This window comes from Lithobates pipiens, unplaced genomic scaffold, assembly GCF_037356315.1.
Source record: "Lithobates pipiens isolate NorthernLeopardFrog02 unplaced genomic scaffold, aLitPip1_a1.2 Scaffold_8, whole genome shotgun sequence".
Classification (NCBI taxonomy): Eukaryota; Metazoa; Chordata; class Amphibia; order Anura; family Ranidae; genus Lithobates; species Lithobates pipiens.
The window spans coordinates 640,287,307-640,304,343 of NW_027507903.1; the positions used below are offsets into that span (position 1 = coordinate 640,287,307).

At 49.4% G+C, this 17,037-nt stretch overlaps 1 protein-coding gene across 1 annotated transcript; it reads left to right on the forward strand.

Moving 5' to 3' along the window:
- Positions 1 to 1,504: 1,504 nt before the first annotated feature.
- On the forward strand, positions 1,505 to 15,307 carry SAP25 (Sin3A associated protein 25). Its single transcript, XM_077473853.1, has 6 exons — positions 1,505 to 1,548; positions 10,266 to 10,377; positions 10,469 to 10,554; positions 10,655 to 10,792; positions 12,441 to 12,535; positions 14,033 to 15,307. Exons 2-6 carry the CDS (start codon positions 10,307 to 10,309, stop codon positions 14,951 to 14,953), a joined length of 1,311 nt encoding a protein of 436 aa, XP_077329979.1. The 5' UTR covers positions 1,505 to 1,548; positions 10,266 to 10,306; the 3' UTR covers positions 14,954 to 15,307.
- The last annotated feature ends 1,730 nt before the right edge of the window (positions 15,308 to 17,037 follow it).

Sequence of the window (17,037 nt, forward strand, 5' to 3'; positions counted from 1 at the left end):
GGATCCTCTGTAAGGTTTTGGGTTCCTCTGTAAGGTTTGGGGTCCTCTGTAAAGTTTGGGGTCCTCTTTAAGGTTTGGGGTCCTCTGTAAAATTTGGGATCCTCTGTAAGGTTCGAGGTCCTCTGTAAGGTTTTGGGTCCTCTCAGGGGTGGACTGACAACTCATGGGGCCCCCGGGCAATAGGAGATTATGGGGCCACCGGGCAATAGGAGACTATGAGGCCCCCAGGCAATAGATTATGGGGCCACACAGTATATACACATACACATACAGTATACACACACACAGACACAGAATACACATACACACACTGAAAAGGTACTGGAGAGGCGGGGCAGCTATAATCTTGGATTTACAAAAAAAATACTGTCCCTGGTTTTATTGAGGCTGGCAACCCTGATGGGGCCCCTTAGTGGCATGGGGCCCTCGGGCAGTGCCCAAGTGCCCGAATGGTGAGTCCACCCCTGGGTCCTCTGTAGGGTTCGGGTTTCTCTGTAAGGTTTGGGGTCCTCTGTAAAGTTCGGGGTCCTCTTTAAGGTTTGGGGTCCTCTGTAAAATTCATAATCCTCTGTAAGGTTCGGAATCCACTGTAATGTTTGGGGTCCTCTGTAAAGTTTGGGGTCCTCTGTAAGGTTTGGGGTCCTCTGTAAAGTTCAGGGTCCTCTTTAAGGTTTGGGGTCCTCTGTAAAATTCGGGATCCTCTGTAAGGTTCGGAATCCACTGTAATGTTTGGGGTCCTCTGTAAAGTTTGGGGTCCTCTGTAAGGTTTGAGGTCCTTTGTAAAGTTCGGGGTCCTCTGTAAGGTTTGGGGTCCTCTGTAAAGTTTGGGTCCTTTGTAAAATTTGGGGTCCTCTGTAAAGTTCAGGGTCCTCTCTAAGGTTCGGGGTCCTCTGTAAGGTTTTGGGTCCTCTGTAAGGTTTGGGGTCCTCTGTAAAGTTCGGGGTCCCCTTTAAGGTTTGGGGTCCTCTGTAAAATTTGAGATCCTCTGTAAGGTTCGGATCCTCTGTAAAGTTGGGGGTCCTCTTTAAGGTTTGGGGTCCTCTGCAAAATTTGAGATCCTCTGTAAGGTTTGGGGTCCTCTGTAAAGTTTGGGGTCCTCTTTAAGGTTTGGGGTCCTCTGTAAAATTTGAGATCCTCTGTAAGGTTCGGGATCCTCTGTAAAGTTCGGGGGCCTCTGTAAGGTTTGGGGTATTTTGTAAAGTCCGGGGTCCTCTGTAAGGTTTGGGGTCCTCTGTAAAGTTCGGGGTCCTCTTTAAGGTTTGGGGTCCTCTGAGCTCATGATAGTTGTTGAATGCAGAGCTGAGCAATCCACAGAAATAAATATTTGGTTGTAATACCGATAAACGGACACAAGATGGTAGTGTGTCACCTCTGTAGACAGAAGGCGCTGTACTTGTATAGAGGGGAGAAAGCGCTTAGTGGCCTCTAGTGGCGGATGGGTGAAACTGCAGGGGGAGTAAATCCAGGAGAATTAGATAGGTAAAGTGTAACTTTAGTGCGGGAGAGACACGTGACTTCTTCCTGGCGCCTGAAAAAAAGATATTCCTGGTCTGTGCTGATATTATACTGTGCATGGAGCTACAGCAGGGGGAGGGTGCACTGTGCATTGCATCTCATTACTGGGTGTAGGGAGGTTTGACTTTGCGTGATACCAGAGTGCTAGGTTAATGGAAGTTGTACTGTGCATTTCACCACAGTGCTGGCTGTAGGGAGGTTGTACTGTGCATTGTAGGCTGTAGCGAGGTTGTACTGTGCATTTCTGGGTATAGCCTCCCTACACCCAGTGTAAGGAGGCTATACTGTGCGTTGCACCACAGTGGCAGGTGTATGGAGGTGGTAATGTGCGTTGCTGGGTGTAGGGAGGTTGTGTTGTGCGTTGCCGGGTGTAGGGAGGTTGTACTGTGCGTTGCACCACATTGCTGTGTGTAGGGAGGTTGTGTTGTGCGTTGCCGGGTGTAGGGAGGTTGTACTGTGCGTTGCACCACATTGCTGGGTGTAGGGAGGTTGTACTATGCATTTCTGGGTGTAGGGAGGTTGTACTGTGCGTTACACCATATTGCCGGGTGAAGGGAGGTTGCACTGTGCATTGCTGGGTGTAGGGAGGTTGTCCTGTGCATTGCCGGGTGTAGGGAGGTTGTACTGGGCGTTGCACCACCTTGCCGGGTGTAGGGAGGTTGTACTGTGCATTGCCGGGTGTAGGGAAGTTGTACTGTGCGTTGCTGGGTGTAGGGAAGTTGTACTGTGCGTTGCTGGGTGTAGGGAGGCTATACTGTGCGTTGCACCACAGTGCCAGGTGTAGGGAGGTTGTACTGTGCGTTGCTGGGTGTAAGGTGGTTGTACTGTGCGTTGTACCACATTGCTGGGTGTAGGGAGGTTGTACTGTGCATTGCTAGGTGCAGGGAAATTGTACTGTGCGTTGCACTACGTTGCTGGGTGTAGGGAGGCTATACTGTGCGTTGCACCACAGTGTCGGGAGGTTGTACTGTGTGTTGCTGGGTGTAGGGTGGTTGTACTGTGCATTGTACCACATTGCTGTGTACTGTGCATTGTTGGGTGTAGGGAGGTTGTACTGTGCATTGTTGGGTGTAGGGAAGTTGTACTGTGTGTTGCACTACGTTGCTGGGTGTAGGGAAGTTATACTGTGCGTTGCACTACGTTGCTGGGTGTAGGGAGGCTATACTGTGCATTAACTGGTGTAGGGAGGTTGTACTGTGCATTTCTGGGTGTAGGGAGGTTGTACTGTGCGTTGTACCACATTGCTGGGTGTAAGGAAGTTGTACTGTGTGTTGCACTATGTTACTGGGTGTAGGGAAGTTGTACTGTGCGTTGCACTACGTTGCCGGGTGTAGGGAGGTTGTCCTGTGTATTGCCGGGTGTAGGAAAGTTGTCCTGTGCATTGCCGGGTGTAGGGAGGTTGTACTGTGCGTTGCACCACATTGCCGGGTGTAGGGAGGTTGTACTGTGCATTGCCGGGTGTAGGAAATGTTTACTGTGCATTGCCGGGTGTAGGGAGGTTGTACTGTGCATTGCTGGGTGTAGGGAAGTACTGTGCCTTGCTGGGTGTAGGGAGGCTATACTGTGCATTGCACCACAGTGCCAGGTGTAGGGAGGTTGTACTGTGTGTTGCTGGGTGTAGGGTGGTTGTACTGTGCGTTTCACTACATTGCTGGGTGTCGGGAGGCTATACTGTGCATTGCACCACAGTGTTGGGAGGTTGTACTGTGTGTTGCTGGGTGTAGGGTGGTTGTACTGTGCGTTGTACCACATTGCTGTGTACTGTGCATTGCTGGGTGTAGGGAGGTTGCCCTGTGCATTGCTGGGTGTAGGGAGGTTGCCCTGTGCATTGCTGGGTGTAGGAAGGTTGTCCTGTGCATTGCTGGGTGTAGGGAGGTTGCCCTGTGCATTGTTGGGTGTAGGGAGGTTGTACTGTGTGTTGCACTACGTTGCTGGGTGTAGGGAAGTTGTACTGTGCGTTGCAGTACGTTGCTGGGTGTAGGGAGGCTATACTGTGCGTTGCACCACAGTGACGGGTGTAGGGAGGTGGTACTGTGCGTTGCCGGGTGTAGGGAGGTTGTACTGTGCGTTGCCGGGTGTAGGGAGGTTGTACTGTGCATTTCTGGGTGTAGGGAGGTTGTACTGTGCATTGCTCGGTGTAGGGAATTTGTACTGTGTGTTGCACTACGTTGCTGGGTGTAGGGAGGTTGTACTGTGCGCTGCCGCGTGTAGGGAGGTGGTACTGTGCGCTGCCGCGTGTAGGGAGGTGGTACTGTGCGCTGCCGCGTGTAGGGAGGTGGTACTGTGCGCTGCCGCGTGTAGGGAGGTGGTACTGTGCGCTGCCGCGTGTAGGGAGGTGGTACTGTGCGCTGCCGCGTGTAGGGAGGTTGTACTGTGCGCTGCCGCGTGTAGGGAGGTTGTACTGTGCATTGCCGGGTATAGGGAGGCTATACTGTGCGTTGCACCACAGTGCCGGGTGTAGGGAGGTTGTACTGTGCATTTCTGGGTGTAGGGAGGTTGTACTGTGCGTTGCACCACAGTGTTGGGAGGTTGTACTGTGTGTTGCTGGGTGTAGGGTGGTTGTACTGTGCGTTGTACCACATTGCTGTGTACTGTGCATTGCTGGGTGTAGGGAGGTTGCCCTGTGCATTGCTGGGTGTAGGGAGGTTGCCCTGTGCATTGCTGGGTGTAGGGAGGTTGCCCTGTGCATTGCTGGGTGTAGGGAGGTTGCCCTGTGCATTGCTGGGTGTAGGGAGGTTGCCCTGTGCATTGTTGGGTGTAGGGAGGTTGTACTGTGTGTTGCACTACGTTGCTGGGTGTAGGGAAGTTGTACTGTGCGTTGCAGTACGTTGCTGGCTGTAGGGAGGCTATACTGTGCGTTGCACCACAGTGACGGGTGTAGGGAGGTGGTACTGTGTGTTGCCGGGTGTAGGGAGGTGGTACTGTGCGTTGCCGGGTGTAGGGAGGTTGTACTGTGTATTTCTGGGTGTAGGGAGGTTGTACTGTGCATTGCTCGGTGTAGGGAATTTGTACTGTGTGTTGCACTACGTTGCTGGGTGTAGGGAGGTTGTACTGTGCATTTCTGGGTGTAGGGAGGTTGTACTGTGCGTTGCACCACAATGCCGCGTGTAGGGAGGTGGTACTGTGCGCTGCCACGTGTAGGGTGGTTGTACTGTGCGCTGCCGCGTGTAGGGTGGTTGTACTGTGCATTGCCGGGTATAGGGAGGCTATACTGTGCGTTGCACCACAGTGCCGGGTGTAGGGAGGTTGTACTGTGCATTTCTGGGTGTAGGGAGGTTGTACTGTGCGTTGTACCACATTTCTGGGTGTAGGGAGGTTGTACTATGCGTTACTGGGTGTAGGGAAGTTGTACTGTGCGTTGCACTACGTTGCTGGGTGTAGGGAAGTTGTACTGTGCGCTGTACTACGTTGCCGGGTGTAGGGAGGTGGTACTGTGCATTGCCGGGTGTAGGGAGGTAGTACTGTGCATTTCTGGGTGTAGGGAGGTTGTACTGTGCATTGCACCACAGTGCCGGGTGTAGGGAGGTTGTACTGTGCGTTGCACCACAGTGCCGGGTGTAGGGAGGTTGTGCTGTGTGTTTCTGGTTGTAGGGAGGTTGTACTGTGCGTTGCACCACGTTGCTGGGTGTAGGGAGGTTGTACTGTGCATTGCCGGGTGTAGAGAGGTTGTACTGTGTGTTGCTGGGTGTAGGGGGGTTGTACTGTGCGTTGTACCACATTGCTGGGTGTAGGGTGGTTGTACTGTGCATTTCTGGGTGTAGGGAAGTTGTACTGTGCGTTGTACCACATTGCTGGGTGTAGGGAGGTTGTACTGTGCATTTCTGGGTGTAGGGAGGTTGTACTGTGCGTTGTACCACATTGCTGGGTGTAGGGAGGTTGTACTGTGCATTGCCGGGTGTAGAGAGGTTGTACTGTGTGTTGCTGGGTGTAGGGGGGTTGTACTGTGCGTTGTACCACATTGCTGGGTGTAGGGAGGTTGTACTGTGCATTTCTGGGTGTAGGGAGGTTGTACTGTGCGTTGTACCACATTGCTGGGTGTAGGGAGGTTGTACTGTGCATTTCTGGGTGTAGGGAGGTTGTACTGTGCGTTGTACCAGATTGCTGGGTGTAGGGAGGTTGTACTGTGCGTTGCACTACGTTGCTGGGTGTAGGGAGGTTGAACTGTGCGTTGTACCAGATTGCTGGGTGTAGGGAGGTTGTACTGTGCGTTGTACCAGATTGCTGGGTGTAGGGAGGTTGTACTGTGCGTTGCTGGGTATAGGGAGGTTGTACTGTGCGTTGTACCAGATTGCTGGGTGTAGGGAGGTTGTACTGTGCGTTGTACTAGATTGCTGGGTGTAGGGAGGTTGTAATGTGCGTTGCTGGGTATAGGGAGGTTGTACTGTGCGTTGCACTACGTTGCTGGGTGTAGGGAGGTTGTAATGTGCGTTGCACTACATTACTGGGTGTAGGGAAGTTGTACTATGCATTACTTGGTGTAGGGAAGTTGTACTGTGTGTTGCACTACGTTGCTGGGTGTAGGGAGGTGGTACTGTGCATTGCCGGGTGTAGGGAAGTTGTACTGTGCGTTGCCGGGTGTAGGGAAGTTGTACTGTGCGTTGTGCTCTCAGCATGTTGATTGGTATCATCCTTCCAGTCTATGTTGCCCTCCGATGGATTTTTCGGTAGGTTTGGTGTCGTCCTTGTCCCTGTGTTCAGCTTTCCTCAGCATTTTGGTATTTGTTCATTGAGGGACGCAGGAATTCAGACTGTCGGGTTATACTGCCCCCTGCAGAAGACTGCTACCTCATCCAGTCCCCAGTATAACCCCCTCCTCCACCCAGCACGCCTAAAATGTTTGCCTTGTGTTCGGGGGGGGGGGGGGGGGTGTTCTGACAAAATGAGCAACCCACATTACTTCCTGTAGCGTGGAATCAGCTGCAACACCAAACCGCGCCCACTGCGCATGCGCCACGCATCATACATGTTGAGATGCTTGGCCGACAATTACTCCCACTGAAACAAATGATGGGGGATTGTTTTTTCCCCACTGATGTCAGGAACTTTTCTACACCTAATGTCCAAAGACTGCCCCCCCCCCCCCAAAAGTCTGAAGGACGGTAAACTGGACCTATGGTTGGAAATTTTGGAGATCTCTGGCCTAGAGGAAGCGCCGCCCTGTCGCTGCTCCTGCTTTCAAGCAATGTGTTGGATGCCAGTCCATTATCACTACCCCCATACAGTGACCTGGTCACCTCCGGTCTGTCTGACCTTCACCAGCACTGTGGCCCTGGGTGAGTACTAAGGTCTTGCCTCACACTTTGGGCCTAGGTCCTTACTGCTCCTGTGCAGAGAGACACGGGGGACAGTCCTGCCTTCTCAGGTGAGCCCAGCTCATATTCTCCTAGTTAGTGGTCCAGGGAGTGTATCTTCTGAAGGAACCTTTGCCTATATTATAGAACACAGAACCTGTGTCCATATAAGGACCTCCTTCTTGGAGCCATCTTCCACTCCATTGGGTGAGGCTGCATCTCCAACCTGGTCCTCGGAGACCTCCAAGCCAACACAGGACTTTTTTTGTCCATGCATGCGCTACTTGTGGCATACGTTAGCCATATTGGGCCTCACCAGGACCCATCGCATGTGTTTATTTACAAGGGAATTTAACAGTTGGACTGTTACCACTTTTGGTCAACCGGTGTGCCACCTTTAATAAGTAGACCATTGGACAGTTGGAGGGCATGCTCACTTTTAAGGATTTTAGTGCAAGACAATTGGAATCAATTCTCAAGTCTTATTTTGAACTGGCTAGTTCTGCCCTCCAGCCTGGGTTGATGGTCACCTTAGTCTGTGGAACCATGTCTGAGAAAGTTCCTTCTCTCTAGATCTCTCCTAAGCTGGGGTGGAATTCCATTACACAGAGTGGGTAGAGAAAATGTCTGGAGTCTCTCTGCAGCTGGGATACTGATGACCTAGCCAGAGACCATTTAATGCATTTGGCCTTCAAGGGGTGTCGTCATTTGGGCCCTCATGCTAGACATCAGCAATGCCATGGGAGGTCAGATCAGTTTTCTGCCTCCCACAGGCATTCTAGGGAGCATTTGGTTGAATCTCATCACTCCCCCCCTACATCTACGTCGTCAGCAGGTGTCTGAGGCCTCCAGCCTGCTAATCAGTTAACCTGGAGAGCTCGATCTCAGAGGTCTAATGCCCCGTACACACGAGAGGAATTAAGTCTGACAGACCTCCAAAGGAGTTCCGCCGGAGTTCCGACGGAGTTCTGGCGGACTTTTCGACCGAACGGACTTGACCACACACCATCACACCAAACTCCGACGGAGTCGAACGTGATGACGTACGACTGGATTCGACGTAGGAAGTTCCTAGACAGTAGCCAATAGCTGCCCTAGCGTCGGTTTTAGTCCGTCGGAGTAGCACACACACGAGCGGATTTTTCAAAGGGGACCGGGTCCGGCGGAGTTCCGTCGGGAAAATTTAAAGCATGCTTCATTTCTAAAGTCCGTCAGACTTTAGCTTTGCTAAAGTCCGTTGCAGCCCACACACGATCGGATAGTCCGCCGGACTCAGTCCGTCGGAGTTTGGATGTCGAAAAGTCCGCTCGTGTGTACGGGGCATAATAATCCCTACTTTAAGTAAGGGGTCGGCTGTGTATCCTGATAGGTCCTTGGACAGCTTCCCTCTCCAGCATTTGGGTACAGGAAGCCCAAAGACCAATCCTTTGCTTCCTGGGCCCCTTTCAGTTTCTCCTCATTATTTCCGAGGTGTTACTTCATGAGGCCCTACACTAGTCCTTCCCTTCCTGGGACCTCTTACTCCAGCCCTTGTCCTTATTTCCCCTGTGTTCTTTCATGAGGCTGTACACTTACCCCATCTGAGTCCCTCCCAACCTGGGACTCTTTACTCCCAAGCATTGTTCTATCCTATGTTGTGGAGCTGTGCCCCATATGGGCCTCCATGCCCTTCCTCAGAAAGGTCTTCTTTTTCTAGTCCTACATAGCCTCTTGCAGTACTTGGCACTCTTCACGGTTCCCACACTTAAGAAGGAATTCCTAATCTATAGGGTAGACCAGGTCCAGCACTAGCAGTCCCCCTTTTGTACGAAGCCCTGGACCCTCATTGTTTGAGCACACCAGTTGTTCCTCAGAGTGCTATCTTATACATTGGGGGACAGTGTTTGTTTTGAGGACCTCTTTAAAAGGAGCTCCTTGAATGATTTAGCAGTCTCCTTGGGGAGGGTCCTCCCCAGATTCCTTCCTTAATCATGTCCTTAATTGTGTAAATGTTCTTGGGTTTCGGTTTATATTCTTGCCCCTCTCTGCGGCAAATTCTGCAGCTTTTTGTTTGCAGGACCCAGTCATCTAGGGGTGTCATGAGGATGTTTTAATTCTCGTTCCCTGGATATTTGATGGTTTCCTTGGCCTACTCTTCTGTCTGCCTTGCCTTGTGGAGTGCCTTCCTTGCACCTTGTCCTCTGTTATTTGACTGCGTGAGATTTCATCCTCGATGGCAAATTCTTGGGTTGTCTATTGGACTTTCTTCTCACTCCTGTGGGCTCCTGTCTTGTACTAATGCTGTATGTTCTCTGGTGACAAACATGCCCATGTAGAACTGGATCAACCTACAACTTTGTTTAACCTTACCAAGTATGTACTTCGCTTGCTAGTTTTTTTTGCTTGGCTAGACAACCTCCTTTTTGGTCAAAGCCCTGGTTCCTAAGGGTTGGAGATAGTAAGTACTAGGCCTTTCTATGTTGACTGGTTGGTCTTTTCTTGTATGTTCTTTCATTCCTTTTGACATTTGTTTTTTGTCTTGGGGTTCCCTCTAGTGTTTTTTGTTTTGAGATGCCACACCAGGCTGCGGGTTATTCTCCCCTATTGGTAAGTTGTTACTGTTCTACCTGTTAGTGTTGGGTTTTGGTTGACCAGCATTTGGCCATCCCAGATTTGGGTTTCCCTTTCCATGTAGAGTTATTACCCATTGGCAGTGGCTTCCACCTGGTCTGGAACGTTGGTCTGGTCCTCTGTGCTCTTCTCTTGGTAGTATCTGTGGGTTTCCCTATTTACCAGGGGGCCAACCTCATCCATTCAGATTTGGGCATTGGTCCTTCAGGCGGGTTCCTGGGCTGTGATCTGTGGTTCCCCTGGTCAGGTCAAGGGGTGTGTGTGTGTGTGTGATATTATATATATATATATATATATTATACATTTTATTTTTTTTTAATATATACCAAACCCCTCCAGTTAAACCGCTTTGGATGTACCATCGGTATCGGAATTCCTGTGTCCCTCAATAATTCAGGCAGAAAATGGCTTTTTTGGTATTTGTTGTAAAATCCATTTTTTTGAAGTGCATTAGGTAGGACAGGTCCCACTCCTCCATGTTTATGTTCATGCCCTTTAGTTTTGTGGCAAAGCAGTACTAAGGCATGGTGGGTTGAAAAGTTGTGCTGGGAGCTGGCTTATGATCTTTCTGTTTGCTAGTGTCCAGTACTCCTGTGGGTGGCAGTATAACCCAATTGCATGCTTGCATGAACTTTTGAAAAATTTGATTTAATTGTTAATTAAGATAATTTTTTTTTTTTTTTTTATTTATTTTTTTATGTTTTCTTTTTGGGGGGTTTTAAGAATCTGTTGCATAGATTGAGGGCTTGTTGTGTTGGTCCAATGTTACAAGCATTCACCCAGACCAATTATTTAGTATAATACGATGATGTACTGGCCATAGTGTGGTATTTTTCCTGTTTGTTGCAGCCACAGGTGGCAACCAGCAAGTTGCCTCTTGACAGAGGAAGATGTTCTCAGAGCCGCCCGATTCCGACAGCAACTCGGACGAGGAGGAGTCGCAAAGCCGGGAGGGTATCAGGTGAGGCTTGCAATGTGCGGGTGGGAACGCAGCGCCTTCTTCTGTCTCATCCACCTGTCTGTGTGCTGATTGGCCACGCTCTGTTGCCCAGGTCTTCAAACGAGCAGGCGAGATCAGTGGAAGATGCTACAGCGCAGAGGCTCTGGGGCAGATGTGTACCTACCTGTGCAGTACCAGGTAGGTGAGTCCGTCTGTCTCCTCTTGTGTATTGCTGAAGGAATTGTATGAAGACAAAAGCAATGACCAATGTCTGTAAACTTTCTCCTTCGCTGTACAGGGCACTTTGTGGGGGCGGGTTACCCCATGTCATATCACCCCCGCATTCTGTATCACCCTTCTTTTGAGGCTTACTACGCTGCTGTGGCTGCATTTCAGAAGACAGAGACCCTCCAAATGCAGATCCGAAGAGAACAAGGTAAAATATACAACTGGTGAGATTTGCTGCAGTAATTTGTGTCTCTGCCCCTCCCACAATGGTGAGATTCCCTGCAGTGGTTTGTGTCTCTGCCCCTTCCACAATGGGGAGATTTCCTGCAGTAGTTTGTGTCTCTGCCCCTCCCACAATGGGCAGATTTCCATGCAGTAGTTTGTGTCTCTGGCCCTCCCACAATGGTGAGATTTTCCTGCAGTAGTTTGTGTCTCTGCCCCTCCCACAATGGTGAGATTTTCCTGCAGTAGTTTGTGTCTCTGCCCCTCCCACAATAGGCAGATTTCCATGCAGTAGTTTGTGTCTCTGCCCCTCCCACAATGGTGAGATTTCCCTGCAGTAGTTTGTGTCTCTGCTCCTCCCACAATGGTGAGATTTCCCTGCAGTAGTTTGTGTCTCTGCCCCTCCCACAATGGTGAGATTTCCCTGCAGTAGTTTGTGTCTCTGCCCCTCCCACAATGGTGAGATTTCCCTGCAGTAGTTTGTGTCTCTGCCCCTCCCACAATGGGGAGATTTCCTGCAGAAGTTTGTGTCTCTGCCCCTCCCACAATAGTGAGATTCTCCTGCAGTAGTTTGTGTCTCTGCCCCTCCCACAATGCTGAGATTTCTATGCAGTAGTTTGTGTCTCTGCCCCTCCCACAATGGGGAGATTTCCCTGCAGTAGTTTGTGTCTCTGCCCCTCCCACAATGCTGAGATTCCCCTGCAGTAGTTTGTGTCTCTGCCCCTCCCACAATGGTGAGATTTCCCTGCAGTAGTTTGTGTCTCTGCCCCTCCCACAATGGTGAGATTTCCCTGCAGTAGTTTGTGTCTCTGCCCCTCCCACAATGGTGAGATTTCCCTGCAGTAGTTTGTGTCTCTGCCCCTCCCACAATGCTGAGATTTCCCTGCAGTAGTTTGTGTCTCTGCCCCTCCCACAATGGTGAGATTTCCCTGCAGTAGTTTGTGTCTCTGCCCCTCCCACAATGGGGAGATTTCCCTGCAGTAGTTTGTGTCTCTGCCCCTCCCACAATGGTGAGATTTCCTGCAGAAGTTTGTGTCTCTGCCCCTCCCACAATAGTGAGATTCTCCTGCAGTAGTTTGTGTCTCTGCCCCTCCCACAATGCTGAGATTTCTATGCAGTAGTTTGTGTCTCTGCCCCTCCCACAATGGGGAGATTTCCCTGCAGTAGTTTGTGTCTCTGCCCCTCCCACAATAGTGAGATTCTCCTGCAGAAGTTTGTGTCTCTGCCCCTCCCACAATAGTGAGATTCTCCTGCAGTAGTTTGTGTCTCTGCCCCTCCTACAATGGGGAGATTTCCCTGCAGTAGTTTGTGTCTCTGCCCCTCCCACAATAGTGAGATTCTCCTGCAGAAGTTTGTGTCTCTGCCCCTCCCACAATAGTGAGATTCTCCTGCAGTAGTTTGTGTCTCTGCCCCTCCTACAATGATGAGATTTCCCTGCAATGGTTTGTGTCTCTGCCCCTCCCACAATGGGGAGATTTCCTGTAGTAGTTTGTGTTTTATATACTGTAAGGTACAACATAAGTAGACATACCTACCTTTTGCCAACATGCCTACCAGTCTGTACCATCCTTCTATCCATCTGTCTGGGTGGTTCTGATCATCCTCCCCTTTTTTTTTTCCCCCTCCTAATCTAGGGTTCCCTGTAAACAGTGGAGAATATTTCTACAACGACCCGTTGCAGCCCCCTGGACATCGAGTGTACAACTACCTGTCTCCCACGGCCTACAATGTAAGTGTCCCCCTGCATGAGCAGTACCTGAATGGGTAGATGGGAGGCGCTGCACTTAGACTTGTTTTTTGGTGGTTGGGCCTGACAACCGGTCTTTTTAAAGATTGAGCACCAATCTCAAGAGTTCCTAGTCATTTATTGCAGATCAAAATGTGTTAAAAGGCAACCAGGGGCTCACAATCCTCTGTCGTGGCTCAAATGAAAATGAGCAACATGTTTCGAAACCAACGGTCCGCCTTCATCAGGACGAAAATAAAAAAAATTACCAACGTGTTTCAGGGCTGGCAGTGTCCCTTAATTAGGACTCAAATGAAGGTTATCAACAAGTTTCTGGGGTTGGGTTGGGGGGGGGGGGAGAATCCCTCTTCACGACGGTAGAAAAGAAAACTGGCAAGAATAGAGTTACCAGAGCCATGATTCACGCCAAAATAGAAGCAGTTCTCCTAGACTGGGTCAAAAAGTTTGAACCCCTTTGGAAACCCTGGGTCGTCCATTAACTACCTCTTTGATAACGCTTTACTGCTACCTTGGAGAGCCTTATTTATCACTTAGTTTACCCATAGAGATCAGACCCCTATCTTCTCTCTCGGGGAACACCCTCCTTGTCCTTCACCTCCTCCCTCCTGAGCTACCTTCCCCCTCTTTCTCAACTCTAACCTTCTCTTCTCCTCTCTTCCCTCCACACAACCAATGTGTTTCAGAAGCTGACCAGTGAAAGGTTGGGGGCTATTAATCCCCTTCATTAGAGCTCAAATGAAGTTTACCAACGTGTTTTGGGGGTCAACAATCTCTTTATCAGCGCTCTAATGGAAATAACCAACACGTTTCAGGGGGCAGCAATCCCCCCTTCATAAGGACTGTCCCAAAAATGTATCGGTAAGTTTAATTTTAGATAGTCACGCTTTTTCAGGGCTCAAATGAAAACCAATGTGTTTTGGGGGGTGACAGTCCCCCTTATCAGGGTTCAAGTGAAAAATACCATTACATTTCAGGGGTCAACAACCCCCCCCCCCCCCCCATCCCCTTATCAGGACTTAAATGCAAATGGATAATTCATTTCAGGGGTTGACAATTCCCTTTCGTCAGGGCTAAAAATGAAAACATCCAATGCTTTTTATGGCTGGGCAGCTTCTCTTCATCAGTACTCAGTTGAAAATGCTCATGCCTCCTATAGGACTCTCTTCTAAGGACATATGGGGAAAGCTCTGTAATGTTCATGATAGACTTATGCTAAAGGGAGAGAAATCCAGGGCGAAGTCTTCCCTCAACATACGTCTACAACAATTATAGAACACTCCCCGGGAGTCTTCAGAGGAGAATCCTATAGGAAGAATGAGCATTTGAGCCCTGATGAAGGGAGATTGGCAATCCTGACACATGTTGGTAAATTTCATCTCCCTGTTACCACAATTTTGGTGCCTCTTCTAAAGGGCAGACCCAGGTAGGACATTTTTCTTAATCACTTTTTGTGGTGTGTTTTTTGTTTTTGTTTTTCAGATGTTTGGGCTTTTTAGGCTGGTCACTCCTCCTCCCATTGTGTCTCCCGGAATATTTGTGCCAAACATCGAAGGATCGCAGACCTCTGCAAATCCAGAAGACCCAAATCCTGCAGCAGTCGCCAACCAAGAAGGGACATTGAAGTCCTCTGAGATGGACTTTTCAGTAGTGCCAAACCCAGAAAAGTTTACTAGTACATCTGGTGAAGCTGTCCACACCCCTAAAAACCCAGAGAACACATTGGACAGTCAGGGAAGCGCCTTTAAGCAAGTGTGCCCTTCGAGAACCAGGAGGAGCCTCCTAGAGCCTGCCTCCACTTCAGGAAGTAGGAGTTGCCTCGTTCAACCAGTGTGCCCTTCAGTAAATGGGAGGAGCCTCCTTGAGCCAGTTTACTCTTCAGGAAGTCGGAGGAGCCTCGTTCAACCAGTGTTACCTTCAGTAAATGGGAGGAGCCTCGTTGAGCCAGTGTTTCCTTCAGGAAATGTGAGGGGCCTCCTCAAGCCATTGTTCACTTTGGGAAGTGGGAGATGCCTCCCTGAGTTGACGGGCCCTACGGCAAGTGGGAAGAGTCTCCTTGAGTTGACGGGCCCACTGGCAAGTGGGAAGAGTCTCCTTGAGTCAATGGGCCCCGTGGAAAGTGGAAAGAGTCTCCTTGAGTCAACGGGCTCTGCGGAGAGTGGGAGGGGCCTCCCTGAGTCGACGGGCTCTGCGGAGAGTGGGAGGAGCTTCCCTGAGTCGACGGGTCCTGTGGAGAGTGGGAGGAGCCTCCCTGAGTCGACGGGCCCTGCAGAAAGTGGGAGGCGCCTCCCCGAGTCACACAGTGTGATACACGGGAGTGGTCCATACACATTCTCTGAGTTGGAGGCTGTGTCTGGCCTCCTCCATTTATCTGGCAGTTTCACTTCTAGTGGTGACCAGTAGGGGGCAGTGTTCCTCAGGACTGTTTTATACCTCCCCCTGTTGTTTCTGTTCAGTATTTATTTCCTGTTACGTTTTGCACTTGTGTGTTAAAGTTTTTTTGTTTTTTTTTTGCACTACACATGTTGAATCGTTATATTTAATACATTTTTAATTCAGCATTATATTTTTTTTATACACTGGTCAGTTGTGCTATAATAATAATAAAAAAAATTATTTACAAAACGGGTGAGATTTTATGTGATGGCCGATATGATGAATGAACTGTACGTTATACAGAGAGCAGAGGATGCTGGGAAAAAAAGCCTCAATTAGATACCATGTGACTTACACACCAGTGACAACTTTTATTGTTATCTGCAGCCTTTGAAATAAATTAAAGATTACTTGTTATGTGAGATGAGTTTTCCTGCTTTAATTGTGGGAGGGGCAGAGACACAAACTACTGCAGGGAATCTCAGAATTGTGGGAGGGGCAGAGACACAAACGACTGCAGGGGAATCTCACCATTGTGGGAGGGGCAGAGACACAAACGACTGCAGGGGAATCTCACCATTGTGGGAGGGGCAGAGACACAAACTACTGCAGGGAAATCTCACCATTGTGGGAGGGACAGAGACACAAACTACTTCAGGGAAATCTCACCATTGTGGGAGGGGCAGAGACACAAACGACTGCAGGGGAATCTCACCATTGTGGGAGGGGCAGAGACACAAACTACTGCAGGGGAATCTCACCATTGTGGGAGGGGCAGAGACACAACTACTGCAGGGAAATCTCAGCATTGTGGGAGGGGCAGAGACACAAACTACTGCAGGAAATCTCACCATTGTGGGAGGGGCAGAGACACAAACTACTGCAGGGGAATCTCAGAATTGTGGGAGGGGCAGAGACACAAACTACTGCAGGGGAATCTCACCATTGTGGGAGGGGCAGAGACACAAACCATTACAGGGAAATCTCCCCATTGTGGGAGGGGCAGAGACACAAACTACTGCAGGGAATCTCAGCATTGTGGGAGGGGCAGAGACACAAACTACTGCAGGAAATCTCACCATTGTGGGAGGGGCAGAGACACAAACTACTGCAGGGGAATCTCAGAATTGTGGGAGGGGCAGAGACACAAACTACTGCAGGGGAATCTCAGAATTGTGGGAGGGGCAAAGACACAAACTACTGCAGGGAATCTCAGCATTGTGGGATACGGCAAGTTAGGTTTCTGGAATGCTCTGCCGTTCTTACCTTTTTGTAGTGATGTCCCTTTTAAATAGTCAAGGAAGAAAATTCCCTGACTGTAATATTATAGTACATCTACAGGCCATTACCCCTCCCCCCCCCCCCCCAGTCAGGGTCCCTTCTCCAGTCTTCTATCTCTCCCTGAACGACTGCTTTTTCGATCTTGCGCACGCCAGTTTGTCGGCAGCATATTTTTGCTGGCGTCCATTACCTATAATTATAGTTCTGGATATATACAGTATGTATATTATTATATAGCATAAATCTTCAGCTCTCGCTATGCTTAGATTCCCGTGTTGTTGGAAAAAGAAGAAAAACAATATCTTCCACGTCTGCCCTGCATGTTGCGAGTGTTTCACCGCACTGAACCGGAGACCCTTCAGCGATATCAGTTATTCCACTGCAGCTGCTGAAATCTTTCAAAATGGGCGCCTGATGGATGGGTCTGCCATTATTATAAGCACATCATTGCGCTTAGATTTCATCCCTGACATCCAACACCAAAGCTGAAGTTTAAATGCCCGGTGAACTAACGCCAAGGTCGTTGGTGGGGATGCCGTGTTCCATTAAACAGGCCGCCTGGAATCTGAAGTCCAGCTTGGGTACAGACTTACAGGAGAGTAATTGAGCCAATTATAGAATTGGGAGGAAGGAGGATTCTGGGAAATAGTTATGGTCATGAGGTAGAGTTTTTTTACTCCCATCAATCTGCACTCCAAATTGGGGGGAAAAGGTATGATTTCTGATATAGTCAAAACCACTATATATATATATATATATATATATATATATATATATTATATATAAATATTCCAAATTAAATTTTTTTCATAAAAAAGACAAACATCTGA